Source organism: Lagopus muta, chromosome 14 (genome assembly GCF_023343835.1).
Source record: "Lagopus muta isolate bLagMut1 chromosome 14, bLagMut1 primary, whole genome shotgun sequence".
Lineage (NCBI taxonomy): Eukaryota > Metazoa > Chordata > Aves > Galliformes > Phasianidae > Lagopus > Lagopus muta.
The window spans coordinates 3,010,734-3,025,619 of NC_064446.1; the positions used below are offsets into that span (position 1 = coordinate 3,010,734).

At 44.5% G+C, this 14,886-nt stretch overlaps 1 protein-coding gene across 1 annotated transcript; it reads right to left on the minus strand.

Annotated features, from left to right (window-relative positions):
• Nucleotides 1-1,328: 1,328 nt before the first annotated feature.
• On the minus strand, nucleotides 1,329-13,701 carry NPM1 (nucleophosmin 1). The gene is made up of 11 exons (XM_048960431.1): nucleotides 13,563-13,701; nucleotides 12,999-13,078; nucleotides 10,097-10,216; nucleotides 9,379-9,472; nucleotides 8,770-8,873; nucleotides 8,215-8,276; nucleotides 7,774-7,828; nucleotides 6,585-6,674; nucleotides 5,663-5,764; nucleotides 3,809-3,883; nucleotides 1,329-2,829 (listed from the first exon to the last, which is right to left on the minus strand). Exons 1-11 carry the CDS (start codon nucleotides 13,624-13,626, stop codon nucleotides 2,791-2,793), a joined length of 885 nt encoding a protein of 294 aa, XP_048816388.1. The 5' UTR covers nucleotides 13,627-13,701; the 3' UTR covers nucleotides 1,329-2,790.
• Between the last annotated feature and the right edge of the window lie 1,185 nt (nucleotides 13,702-14,886).

Sequence of the window (14,886 nt, forward strand, 5' to 3'; positions counted from 1 at the left end):
TGCAATTATTTTTAAGGGCAACACTCTGTAGTCAAGAACAATACTTCAGCAAGTATTTGGTATTTTCTCTTCAAATGAGTTTAAACAGATTTCTGAATTCAACCTCGTGAGCTCATCAGAGTAACTGAAAGAGCTGGCAGCTGCCCATGAACACCATACCTACGGGCTGGGACTGCACAGCCCAGCATCCCCACTGCACTCGTCGGCCGGCCAGCCCCAACAGGAGCACAGTGCTCAGGGACACAACTGGCAGCAGCAGGCCAAGTCTGGTTTGGGGAGGGCTGGGGCAGACTGCCACACAGCAACAAGCCAGATGGGGCACAGGCAGCAGATAGCCAGCAATTGCTGCTCACTGCTGGAGGTGCAAGACTATTAACTGGTGTAAAAAAAAAAAAAAAGCCAACTTAGAAGCTCATTAAAATTATCATTTTTATGCTGTGATGTAGACAGATGCCTCATGGTAGCCTGATGATTTAGAATTACTCTGTGCTTTGGCTATAGGATGGGAACACACCTCCCCATTGGAACCACCCATACAAGCTCTACCATCCCCCTGCCATCGTGCTGTCAAGTGTGGCTGTACCCAGTGCCCTGCTATAGTAGGGACTTACAGACACAAAACCCCCTGGCCTTCTCTCTAAGACTTCATACTCGGAATATTTTACTGACTGGACAACCTCACACTGAAATTACTGAACCATTTTCACATTTCAGGCAAAACAGAGGGCAATTCTCCTAAACTGAGACCATCACCTCTATTTCACTAAGGAAATTTGCACTCATACATATGATGCCATCTGTTGACATAACCCTGCAGGAAGAGGCATCTCAAACCCTCACACTGCCATCTCACATGCTGCACTTACAGGAAAGCTTAAACGCACCTGTGACAATGGATCTGCACTGTTGCTTCCCAAGCATGTTTTATTCTCACCAAGGGGAAATGGCTGCTTCTAGGAAGTTGCGTTGGTTTTCATCACATCCATCACCTCCTCTATAGGGTCAAACTTTTTACAGTAGCAAACTTGTTTAAAAAAAAAAAAAAAAAAAGCAACTTCTTGCAAATTGAAAAACACATTCCACTTCTAAAGCAACTCCAGCAGACTCTACGAGCGACACCATGCCCAGCCAGCACAAGCCAAAGCAGGCTTTTTGTTTTGGTTTTATCATCTGGTACAAAGGAAACCAAGAAGTCTCCTTCTCAACAACTGCGCACATCCTTCACACAGATAAAAACAAGCCCTCCAACAAGTTGCTTCAACGCCTTCCAGTTCTCATGCTGAGAAAAAGAGGAAAGTCAGTTGCATTAACTCACAGCAAGGATTAAATCAAGTTTAATTGTCACCATTTATTAATGTTGTTTTGGTCTTCATACCATTACTGCAGTTACTACACAGAGAGAGCATTCAAGCACCTGAAGCGATACAGCATTTAGACAAGAGCTTCGAGAACAAATTCACAGTGCCAGGTATATCATCCATGCTTTCCTTCCTCCCTTCACATACCACTGACTTAACACCTTGGCATTTGTACTTCATATAGCAACTGAAAACAGTCCAACAAGTTACTTTAAATTATCCTTAGTATCACTAGTAGGCAATCATCAAAAATAAAATAGCTAGTGAGGCTCCACTTTGTCATCTCAGCCATATCAAAGGACAATTGCTGCTTAGCAAGCATCGTGTTTACTCTGAGAATTAATTTCCTCCTAAGGCCAGTGTAAGGATTGAACATGCTTCGCCCCATTTAAATAGGAGGATTAAGTTTGAACGTGGACAACCATTATCTGAAGTGCTTCGGAGAATGATCTGAGGAACCGTGATGCAGACTACCTGCCCATCTGAGCTTTTGGGATTTGCAGTCTTCAATCTTCAAAAGAGCGGAGGATTAGCTCTCCGTTATTCCCAGGAATTTCTCCATGGGCCACTGATCCCCCTCATTGTGAGCTCCCTGGGCACATCCTTCAGCATTCAAGCTTACGCTCCCCTCCACAAAACCCTCAGCCCGGTCATTAAGTGAGACAACCTCAGAGACTGCAGCCCCTCAGAGGAACAGCGCTGCCAGCAGTTCCCAAATCAAAAGTATTACATTTTACAAGCAGAGTCACAAGCCCTACAAACTTAGCTGTTAGAATGAAGCCATAAACCAAAAAGCAATGAAGCGAGTCAGAAACTGAGATGCAGGAAGGGCTGTTGTATGCAATTACATAATTAGTGGTCACTTCCAGACAAGAATAAAGTCCCGCTTACCACTAAGTCTTCTCACTAAGCCATTTGCCTGGTAGCTGTGGAGCTCCTGGAACTGGGCTATGGCTGTTCTTAAAGCTGACAACATAACTGAGACTGATGTGTAATTGCTAAACAGAAGTAGCTAAAACAGTTAGCAGTAGCTCCTAGGAGAACTTAAAAGCCCTGCTATCTTCTGGGTTTGGTATGCAGACTACCCCCAACCCATAAAGAAAGAAACGATAGTACTTTATTAAAATACTAAATTTTATTTTATTTTCCACGTACATTTAGTCTTCCCACCATTTCCATTTGTCTGACCACCACCACCACACCACCATGCCTTATCAAAACATTCCATACATACTTAAAATGAAGCTGAGGGTGGAGTCCCGTCTTTAAAAACTAAACAGGCATTTTGGACAACACATTCTTGGCAAGGTAATCTGGATGACATTTATCAGACACTGTAGGGAAAGCTCTTTCAGCATTTGTAAAAAGGACAGCCAAATAACGGTTACAGAAGTAAGACTGCAGATTTTAACAAACTGTTTGAACTGTTCTCTTACAGAGTCTGTCTCCATTGCCAGAGAGCTTGAATGACCTGGAAGTGTACACAAAGAGTTAGAAATTAAAGTCTGTTTCTTGTTGTGTTTTTTTCCTCCCCCGCTTTGCTATCTCTACTTTTCAAAATATTGACATGAAATAATAAAAAAGAAAGCATTTTTGTCAGAGAAAACTAAGTTGAAAGCAACACATGAGATCCTTCTGCTAGAAGACTGTTATTCACTTTAATCACAATAATAAAAATTCAGTGAAGGTAAGTGAGAGGATGGGTGTGGACCTGCTAGGCAAATATTGGCTGAACTCTGCCTACCCTGGCTAATGTCAGACCCACTCCAGTAGCTGAGGCGAACTGCTTTTAAGTGCTCTTTCAAGAACCTATCAATTAGTCTATCAGACAAGTTTACTCTGAACCACTGGAGGAAGCAGGAAAGCGTAAGGAATTCTGTCACTGGAAGAAAAGTTTTTAACTTACAGGAATTTCGGTAGGGAAATCTAAGACACATTTTAGCCTAGTACAAGTTGAGTAATAACTAATTCAGAAGCTTGCTTCCTGATACCACCTTTTGGCTTGCCCTCTTACAAGAGTTCAGTTGACTTTGGGAGAAAACGCAGCAAGAAAGCCATAATCTCAATTGCAAAACAGTTCCCCCTCCCAGACACCCTCCCCAACAAAAGGCTGAGCAGCAGACTGGCCTAGGTGGCCAACTTCAGCAGCAAGGAAAACCACAGCTCATTTCCTTCACCAATCTGGTGCCAAAAGGAAAATTCTGTGGGTTTAGTAAGCAAGAGATAATTTACCAACCATATAAAAGCTGGAAAAATGTAATAAAATATTAACTTTCTCATCTTAGCCAACTAAACCCTTAAAACTGTTCCCATTTAATTTGAAGCACTGTTCGTGGTTTGTAACCCTTTGAAAGAGTCCAAAGCTTGTAAAGATTAAGAAGTGGAAAAGAATCCCTAGGTTAGGTTATAAAAGGCTTTGGGTTTTATCAGGTTTCAATAAATCCAGTTACCTTTTGGTCCTCCGTCCTGAAGCAATTCTTAACATAGTTGGCAAATTTGGGCTCCAGCTTCGGAAGGGAACAACCCTATTTTGAAAAAAAGCAAGCTTTATTGGAATGATGCAATGACCTGCGTACACCAAACAACCCCGAGGAAGCTCAAAGCTTTTGCAACGAGTGGAATTTTACTGAACTCACCTTGCAACATCCAAAACCAAACTTTTATTTTTGAGTTTGCTTTTTCATGGTACCCAGGTATTTCTCAAAGCAGCGTGCCTGCACACTGAAATGCCTGCACAGGCATTTTGCTCATGCTCCAAAACAGCACACTTTCACCCTTTGAAGTATCTTTGTTTGTAATAGACCTCAATATGCTACTCAGATAGACTGTAACTAATTCCACATTTAGGGGTCCCTACTGCTTTCTGCAGCTTGAAGCATCACTATACTTCTGCTTAAACTTGGATCTGGATGATGTTTTACCATCTGCCACTTTTCCATTTGCTTGCTGGTATCTACTTAATATTTACTGAAGTGGAACTTCTGTATGATATTAATAACATAATGGAAGCTACTCTTGTTAACTCACTGGCTGTCACAGCTAAAAGCCACATTGCATTCTGCATATCAAGATAAACTCTTTTAACAACATCTTGGAAAACACAAAATCTCAAGGAACCACCCTAGCACTCATCAGAACCAAGAGGTTAACTTGACCTAGCAGAACACCATCGGTCAACACCAGGCTCACAATCAAAGGTTATGCATGTCTATCCCGACAGAAGCACCACCCATCCTTGCTTGCTCACTCCACACCCCCCCATACACTAAAATAATTTTTGCTGCATTTTACATTTGTGGGACAAAACTGCCTTAAAACTTCAGGAATCCAAACAAGATAAGCCTAATCCTATCAGCGTTCACCAGTTGCCCAGGGAAGATACGGATGCCCCATGCCTGGAAGTGCCCAAGGCCAGGCTGGATAGAGCTTGGAACAACCTGCTCTACTGGAAGACATCCCTGCCCACGGCACAGGCACAGAAACTATCCCAACCATTCCATGATTGTAGTTCTTTGGGTGACTTGTCAGTGTCAGGAGGAAACAGCTCACCTCAGACCAAAATGAAAAACCTACACTCTCCATGCACTGACATCACTGCAGGCTTTACCTTTACTCAAAAGTAACTTTCCAAGGCACATGATCTTTAAGCAGTTCTGAGTTACTGAAGTAAAAAACCACAGGTGTAGATGTCAGGTCCTCTCTGCCAGCCATTCTGCAGTTAAGGTTTGTCTGCAATGAGCCTACACAGCACACAGCTATCCAAACTTGGCTTACAAGAGAAGAACTGCTGTTACTTTCCACACTTGTACTCAAGCAACCCATTGACAGGGCACTTCTATCAAAATGCAGTTCTAATCACAAGCATCTATCTCCCCCTTCTGGAAGTTCCAAAGCCTTACACCTCTGGATATCAACACTGGATACGGCTGGAAGACCAAGCAATTCCAAGCATGCAAAAAACTCCTCTTTACTCTAGCTGCCTAAAACACAAAACCTGCATGCTATTTTGACACCACTAGAATAAACATCAACCCCCAAGATTTGTTGCTGTGCTTCTCTTTTTTTATGCAGCTTCAAACTGAGGCGGCTCACTAACAAATGCAAAACCACTACTGGTGAAATATTTTTCTCCCCTTTCTCAGGAGCAGAGGTTTATTCCAAATAACCTTTCACTTCTCAGTGTCAACATCAGCCTACCAATATTCACAGATTTAAGAGCACAGCAGTGACATTCTTTTCTTAAAACCATTCTTCTGCTGCTAGAAGTGTTAAAAACAAGGCTGATGGAAGATTAGAAAACTCACCTTGTCTACAGAGGCTTGCATTTTTGCTTTGATCTCCTCTAACGACAGAGGGACTTTTGGTGTTTTTGGAGTTAGAGATTTGTCCTTCTTGGAATCTGGAGTCTGAAAGTTAATCATTGTTAGAGATCACACACAAAGCTACATACAGAGTATGCAAAAATCAAGTTTCCTGATAACGAAGATATTGGGATACCTATTGTGAAATTTATCTTCAATACAAGTAGTGCCTATCTCAAATACCAGTAATTGTTTCTAGGCACTTGTCTACAGTTTTTCATTTCAGCATAAATGAAACTGAAAACAGCCCAAACATTCACTGATTTTGAGCTTCCTCTACAACTGCAGCCAGGTGCAGCTGACACTTTGGAAAGGCACACACTGACAGTGTTTTTCAGATGCCATGCTGGTATCCATCCACTCCACACTAATTTCTGTATTGACCTTCCTTGTTTCAGTAGATGCAGGAAGGAAAAGCCACCTAAGAAAGACTAACAACTACAAAGCAACAGAACAAGAAAGCTTTTTCTCCTCACATGGATCAGTTTCCTAACTGGTGATTACCACTGAGCCAACAATGTAGCAGCACTGCTGGGACACAGTAGGCAGCAAACAGAACCAGAAAGGAGACTGCTCCATCAGCAGAAGCCACCACAGTACCACAGTGACAGTGCTGGACCAACACCTTCCTTTACAGGTACACAAAAACAGCCTGGCAATTCAAACCATCAGACTTCTAATGTTCACAGTAGACAGCTTATTTCCAGTACTGATAGTTTCACAGGGTACACGAAGCAAGGAAGCTACAGCTTGCTTCATATTCCTTCAGAAACCTAACTTGACGATCAGCACATTCAATTTCTGCTAGGCAAGGAAATCAGCTTCCGGAGCACCACAAACATTTCACTCCTTTTCCTTCACTCACTTTTGTTTTAGATGCTGGTGTGGACGGCTTTGAGTCTTTTCCATTTTGCTTTGCTTTCTGCATATTTTTTCCAGCTGGCTCACGGGCAGGCTGCAAAGGAAGCATTCCAAACAATTTGCCATGAGAAGACAATACTGTTAGGGGTGTTAACAACACTGAAAACCCTGGGACAAATACTATTTAAACTCAAGCAAAAATTTAGTCTCATTCCTCAGGTAGCATGATCAGTGCCCATTACTTAAGCAGAAATTAGAAACAACAGTAAATTAAATATGAAAAGACAACCTGCTTGCTGCTTCAGCACAACAGAGAACAATTAAGTTTTGTTATGAGGCCACACAAGCACGCACGACTATTCTCCTCTATATCCTAGATTCCCTAATATTTCATACAGCAATCCAGCATGGGATTGTGCAAGAGCAATGCCACGTGCATATTTATGAACTGGATTCTTGTGTTCCTATTTAAACCACAGGATCATTCCACTCGGTGATTAGATGACTGGCAAAACTGATACATTAACTGTTCCCTTCTAAGAAAGCTGTTACTTAAATATAAATTCAAGCTGGTGCATACAAGCTCAAATAAAGAATTTCAACTCTGCAGCTGCTGAGTTGTTTTATTTTGTTTTTACCACCAGATGGCACTGAAGTGCAGACGCAACTTCAAACACCTGGCATCTAAACCCCTTCCCACAGGCTCACACACTTCATATCCTTTCTCACTCAAAGCTCTGTCGCTACCATCAGCTTTATCACACCAAAACAGCAAGGCACAATCCAAACGTAGGAACGAGTTTGTGCTTACTGCCCAGCACCCTCACATAACACCACCACAGCCTATTTATTGCACATGGCACACAGGTGGTGAAGAACCACTCTGCCTCCCTTCTGTGGCATAGATACAACAGACACTTGTTTCCACATCCTACTGGAGTTTCTTCATACACATGAAGTTTATTCCAAAGCATCCCATCCACACACACCTTCCCCCATCTCCCACTTGAGGGGTCTTCATGTTAACCCTCAAACATCACTCAAAATCAGGACAGCCATTGAAGGCCTATTAGAAGGGGTAAGCAGTACCAAGCACTTGCCACTCCTGTCTGAATAAACTCTCCCCCTTCTGTAAGGCTGTGCTTTATAGCTGGTCACACATACATTCAATACAACACAAATGCACCACTTACTTTCTTCATGGGTGTTTTAACCTCTTCCTCATCATCATCCAAGTCGTCTTCATCTCTACAATGAGAAAGCAGTCATTCACCACAAATTGTTTCAGCACATGACATGCTGCTATGCAAAATACTCTACTTAGTAAAAGTGCAGTTTAATATACTGCCTTCTGCTTCAGTGCTCAAGGTACAAACCTTACAGTTATCAATACCACACTAAAGAAATCCTAAATCTATAGAAAGTCACTGAACTACACATGACTAAGTTTCCAACCCAACACTACATATTTGAATAACACTAAATTATATTTGGAAATAAATTTGAGCTAATTCTTTTCCTGTAGTGAAGGCCATGAAGCACCTTTCCTCACTTAACATCTAGATACATCACACAAGTCATACTCTGAAACTGATCCCTGTATTTCAAAACGTGATCAAAGCCAGAACACGTACTCATCATCATCATCCTCATCTTCATCATCGTCCTCATCGTCTTCTGATAATTTTGCTTTTTTCTTGGGGAAAAAAAAAAGTATATTTTAAGCATCAGTACCATATTAAGCCTTAAAAGACAACTTCTCAAAGTAACTTGTGTCCTAACTGAAAGCAATTTATCTGAAAATCAACACAGAGCAGCCCAGTTAAATGCTATACAAGCACACAGAGTGCACACGTTTACTTTTCTGCTCTACACCACAGTGCCTCAATAGTACACTGCAAGAGTTTGGGTTTCTAAGCATTTACACCAAAATCCACACACAGTTACTGCAACAGTTAAAGCAGCCTCAAATTAGCCCATTCATCAAAGCTTTGGAAACTATCTGTATTTAACAGCACTACTCTGCTTTAATCTAGTACTTGTGGAGGCCTAATTACAAAACAAACCTCTTCCAAAGATGTCTCACACACTCCCTATTAAGTCAGTCACTAAGTCACCTAACGGCTCACTTCTAAGGTAGAATGAATACTGAAGCAAAACAGAATTCAGCAAGCTGACTGGAAATGTACCTGTGGTGTTTTAGCTCCTCCTCCACTTGCTGGTCTCTTTGTTGAAGCATTCACAATTTTTGTATCCTCCTCCTCATCCTCTGATTCTGGTTCTTCCTCTAATGCTGATAAAATGATGGTAATGTTTAAAATATCCACCTCATTAACAATAGTAAAAGATTATTAGTAAGGAAAAACAGCACATTGTCACCCACAACTAAGCAAGATCTTCTAGGAATGCTGGAAATAAAATTAGCAAGCTTCCAACCACCTCTAACCACTAAGGCCAAAAGCCTTCCAGCAGTACGCAGATACAGAAGACAAGGAAATAAGTGCAAGCATTTTTCTCTGACCTCCTCTGCCTTTCGTTATTTATACCATGTTTCTGAAAACATGGCAATTAGAAAAATCAGAAGACCTGTGTTAGAGAAGTATTGCTTGGTACACTACTCAAGCTCACAGCACTTCAGGTAGCAGTGGGAACTTTCCAATTTGGGTGCTTTCTTCTGCATGCCAGACTGCTTTTCCATCAGTGACATGCAGGTTTGCTACAGCAAGTTGTAAAAATCCCTTTGTTTTGCAAATTAATGAGCAACAGCTTGAAAGATTAGTAACCAGTGCAATACATACCTACAAGATGCTGACCACTGACATAAACAGGCCCCGAACCACATTTTAACCTCAAGACAACTGGTGGCGTGATCTCAAACCCACCTAGGGAAACCTAAGGGAAAAAAGCAGAGTGTGCTTAACAGGCACTCCATCCAAATTAAAACAATTGCACCAATGTACAGATATTGCAAACCTAACACACCAACCACACTCTTCACACTCACAGAATACTCCAGAAGCATTTGGAGTTAGTTCAGGGTCAAAGTGCAGCAGTAGCACTGTTTCTATAACATGGTGATGGCATATCATAATCAAAGCACGCTTTTTAAAGCCAGACCAATCCTTGTTTGTCTCTAGGTATTGTTGCAGAAAGGACAACTTCCAGTCAGCACGCCAGCCCCAGCACTGTGCAGTCCCACTTAGACAACACTGGAAGGTTACAGATGCATCCACGTGCAAATACATGTGCTTGTACAGAAGGATATGACATGCAAAATTAATACAGCTTGTTTAAAAAAAAAAATGCATAAATTGACTTAAAGCCTGTCAATTGCCTGTGACTAGAGTAAGCCTGGGAGTACCAAGAAATATATACATTGATTTAGCTTGTATTCACTGCATCTGTGAACCCACTGTGGCAGATCAATACAATTTGGCCAACCTAAACTCTTTTCTGATACACCCTCCTCACTTGAAACCCAACGTGTAATAGATTGTTTCAAGTTCATTTACTTACTGTGGGCTGCACAGACATTTTCAGAGATGCCAGTACTACTTTGATAGGATTGCCTTCGTAGTCCAGTGCTTCTGCTTCTACAACATGTAACTCGTCTTTGGCTCCAGCCCCTAATGTAACCTGTGGAGTACAGAACAGTGCACATCTCAGAACAGTCTTCAACTCCTCAAGTTTTTAAACAGTGTCTGCTGTTCTGTGTGCCAAGATTGACATTTACATCTCTGACTGCTAACACTGAGTTGCACTCCTTCCCAAAACCACCACCTCTTTTCCCATAGCACTCTCATGTACAGTGTCTAATTCCAGACAGTTGCTCTGATGAATATATGAAGTTACACGACTTATTGCTTTAAAGGAGGAGGGGGTGTCAGTGACAAGTCCAGACAGTGCTGTAACAGGCCCGTGTGAAGAAGCACGTGTACATGGCTAAAGGAAGAGAAACAGCTGCTTTCGCTACCAGAGAATCACAGCCTCAATCCTTTCCGTTTTACAACTACTGCTTGTCTGTCATGCTCTCACTGCATCACCTACACTATGTTGTTTACTATAGAAAAATTTAGGTCTCACTGCTGCTGAGTTCAGAGCTTTTATTTAGACGTGAGCCTTCTGCATTAATTCAGCAAGGACAAAGAGCTGTCATCCTAGCACACTTCAAACTCAAGTATCTTGATTCCTTACACCACATACAAGACAGGCACATGCTGGAAACTTGAAAATCATAGCTTGAAGGTAGCACAGCCTGAAGTGACAGACTTGCGACAGGCCAGAAATTCCAGTTTTCTGAACCTCTGGCCTCTGAGTCAGGGCTGTATGCAAGTCCTCTGAAAACCAAGAACTTCCTTAACTACTACAATTATCTCTGAGGCAAGCAAGCATAGCTTACTGCATCCCTTCCCAACAGCCATGAGAAGAAAGCTTCTCTCACTCTTCCTGAATTGTGAAAACACTTCACAGACAGCGGCATGCTCAAGCTTCCATTCCCCAAGAAATGTGTTTTAAGCAAGTGATCACAGTCCAGACAAACCACATCAGATGAAGACTAAGAAACAGGATGTAGGCTGCGCTACATTAGGCAGCTTTTTAATGTGAATTAGTGGTGATACTGTGCACTGATCTCACCTCTCAGATGGATTTGCACAATGAATCATTCAGCTGGTGGGACTGCCCACTAGGATGAGAATTTCATTTTAAAACATGTCCTCCCTGCCCCCAGCTACCTATCCCTGCCACCTTCACCAGTTCAACCAATACTATGGCACCTAATACACATTTTTTTTTTTTTTACTGAGTGGCTAGCAGGCACCCATTTGCACATTTTGTCTTCTACACCAATGGCAGGCTTAGCAATAACAAAATGGGGAACAAGTCAGCAAGCACCCCACTTTATAAGTGAACCCAAAGATCTGAGTTAACCCTCATACCACTTTTTACCTTTACACACATCTGTGTTCCTCCCCTTTCACTTTCATCCTTCTTTGTCCTCACTTCCCCCATCCCACTCTCCTCTAGTAAAATTTGGCCAGGGGCTTAAATAACACGTCTCTCTTTATTCACTTAGACTTTCATTTGAGCACAGACTGCAGTCACAGTGTTACAAGAGTCATGTTTTATCTTCCAGCAACTCTTTACTCTGCTTACCAAGCCATCTCGTGTGTAGACTCTTCTAAGAGATTCCAAGCTTAAGATATTTCTAACCTGTCTAACCTCTATTTCAATCCCCATCATTCTTTTCAGTGATCTTTTTTCTATGCTGTTTATTTACACCTTTTTACACCTATGCTGTTTAATTACATCTTTTTCCACGCAGGCCTAAAACTGTCCTGCTAAGCATGCAATCTGCTTCATGCCCAATGAAGACTGCACAATCCTTCAGGAGATGCTATAGCTCACTTCCAAAATGATAATCTTTGGATAAAGCCTTACTGAAGTATCATCCTGGGACACTTTTCATTTCATTACAAACATACAGGCATAAGAACCACCCACATCAACTTCACTCAGAAAATTTCCCTCAAAGTGAACTCTAAAGGGCTGACAATTATGTAAAAATTACAGATTGTCAAGTCCAGAGTGTAATTTCTGTGAAATGCAAGGACCGAAGACATTACTCCCCCAACTAATGTTTAAGTATCATTTTGTGTAAGTTGTGTATGGACAGCATTAACATCAAGTCTCTTGCAAGGAGCAACTCCCACTTCTAGCTTTTTATTTATTTATTTATTTTTAAGTCAAGGTGCAATCTTCACATTTAAATAAAAACTGAAGTGCAGAGACACCATCACCTCCTTGACTGTGAGCAACAGCCTCCTTGCACGTGAAGTTGTGGCATCTTGCGTTAGTGCTAAAGAAAACACAAGCATGCTCAGCCTTGAGGAAAGGCCTTGAAATGCTGTGCCCTGCTCGCTACTACAGGCTCCAGAAAGATCCAAGTACACACACTACTATTAGCTGCTGGTGGGAAAAAAGCCCAGAATTATGACTGGGGAGAATATGAAAGATCCACTCCAAAGTTAACTTTCTGTGGTCTGCTGAACAGTGCCCTCTATGATTAATGTAAGTCCTCCCCTCCTCGTGCTCCTGGAACAACTGAATATTGCACTCAGTCAGCTCCAGCTCTCAATTCCTCCCAGTAAACATTTATTAACTTACTGTACATAGGTTATCTTTTCCTCTAACTTGCCTTACTTTTTATAAGCCATAAAGTATCAGTACTTACTGAAGGATCCAGTAAGCAAAACCATACATTCAGCCCCCAGCAGGTAGAGCTTATTGTGCAAAAGATTTGTAGAAAAAGACCGATGACTGCAGAAATCCAGCGGGATGAAATGAATTCACAACTCGCACCGCCCTTCTGGCAGCAGCTGAACTCAGACCTTGCAACGGAGGAACAAACGGTACTCACCGTTCTCAAGGACAGCTGATGCTCGTTCTCTTCATCGTCTACTTTGAACTGATACTCCTTCTCCGCTTTAAGCTCGCAGCCTGCAGCAGAGCAAAGCACGATGAGCACAGCGCCGCACTCGGCTCTCCACCAACCCCCCCCCCCCCGTTACAACGCAGCGCGGCTCCACGTGCTCGGTTAGGCCTCGGCCTACGACCACGCGCCGCCACGCCGGCCCGCCCCAATGGGCCGCGCTGCCCGCCGCAGCCTCCCCCCTCCCCGCCGCAGGCGCCGCGTGGGCGGCAACGGCCTCAGGTCCCCGCACGCCGCCCCACGTGCTCCCGGCCCGCGGAACAAAAGGCCGCGCTGCCGCCACGTGGGGAACGCCGCGGGAACCGCCGCCACGCGGGAAGTGCCGCCCGCGCGCAGCCCCCTCCTCCCGCCCGCCCCGACGCCGCCCGACGGGACGCCTCTCCGACCCGCGACCCCGCCGGCCGCCTCACCGCGCCCCGCGGCCCCGGCGCGCACAGGGGAGCCGGGGACGGAAAAGGGACGGGGTGCGGGCGCGCGGGCCGGGCCCGTTACCGAAGAGGAAGGTCTGCGGGCGCAGCGGGCCCATGCTCTCCATGTCCATGGCGCTGTCCTCCATCTTCTCGGCCTGCTTGCGCTGGAGGAGCTGCAAAGGATGCGGCGCTGCGGGCGGACGCGCACTAAAGGAAGCCCCGCGCCCGCCCCCTCCCAGATATAGCCCGCGCGTTCTCGCGAGATCCTCGGGCCTGCCGCGCCCCCGCTGAGCCGCTACCGCGCACGCGCCGCACCGCCCATTCCCGCCGCGCGCGCCCGCCTGGAGGGTCGTGAGCGGCGCTCGGTGCCCGCGGCTGAGGCGGCCACAAAATGGAGGCGGCCGCGCGGACGGCGTGCCGGCGCATGACGTCACTCCGTTCGTTTCGAACATGTTATATCGTGTTCCTCGAAGCTGCGTTCGTGTTCGGGTAGTAGGAAGCAGTTCCGTTACCAACAAGGGGACGAGTCACGTGGTGCCCAAGTGCATCTCACTGCCTCATTCGTGCCCCCCGCAGCACTCGGCTCTGTTTGAAACGCAGCCCGGCCGGTGCTGAGCGTGGTGCTTTGGTGCGATGCACGGTGTGAGCTCCGGTTCACCAGGACGCATCCCCACGCGGCCCTGTTAAGGTGAAAGCAGCGGTGTGCTGGGTTTTGTTACCAGATTGTCACCGGCTAACTAAAATAATTGCACAATAATTGTGTGTAAGGTAGAGGGGCAAATAGTGATGCTTGCCACATGGGTGAGGAGGGGGATTTGGGCCCGTGTGTGGAAATAACCCCCCATGGGTGTCAGCTCTGCACTCTATTTTGAGCCTGGTCGCAGCTCCTGCAGCAGCTCTGATAACAGCTGCACAACTCCAGCAGGCACTCAGCAGGCACTGTATATTTGGGACCATCATCTCTGGAAAATGCATTCATGACAGAAAAAGTAACTGCATGGGGCAAAGGCTGCAAGGCAGTTGCTGGGCTGAGGGAAGCTCCTGCTGGGAGCAGGGAAGAGGCAGAGAGAGTACAGAAGATTCTGCTGGTACTGCAGCCCCTATGCTGCGTTTCCCTTCGCTCTGTCAGAAGCAGCATTTCCCAACCTGTACCTGTGTCACCAAGCGTTGCCTGACTCCGCTCGTTCACACCCTACAGGCACATTTCCTAAGCAGAGAAGCTTTAGCCTCTCAGTGTGACAAACCATGAATGCCACGAGGAAACTGGAGATCAAAAGAGAACATAAGCGTCTCATAGAATAGCTCATTACTTTGTCCTGAAAATGCAGAATTACTAAAGTACCACAAATCTAGTATAAGTAAGGATTAGCTCAGTAAGTCTGAATGCACCACGATCTGCATCTGTT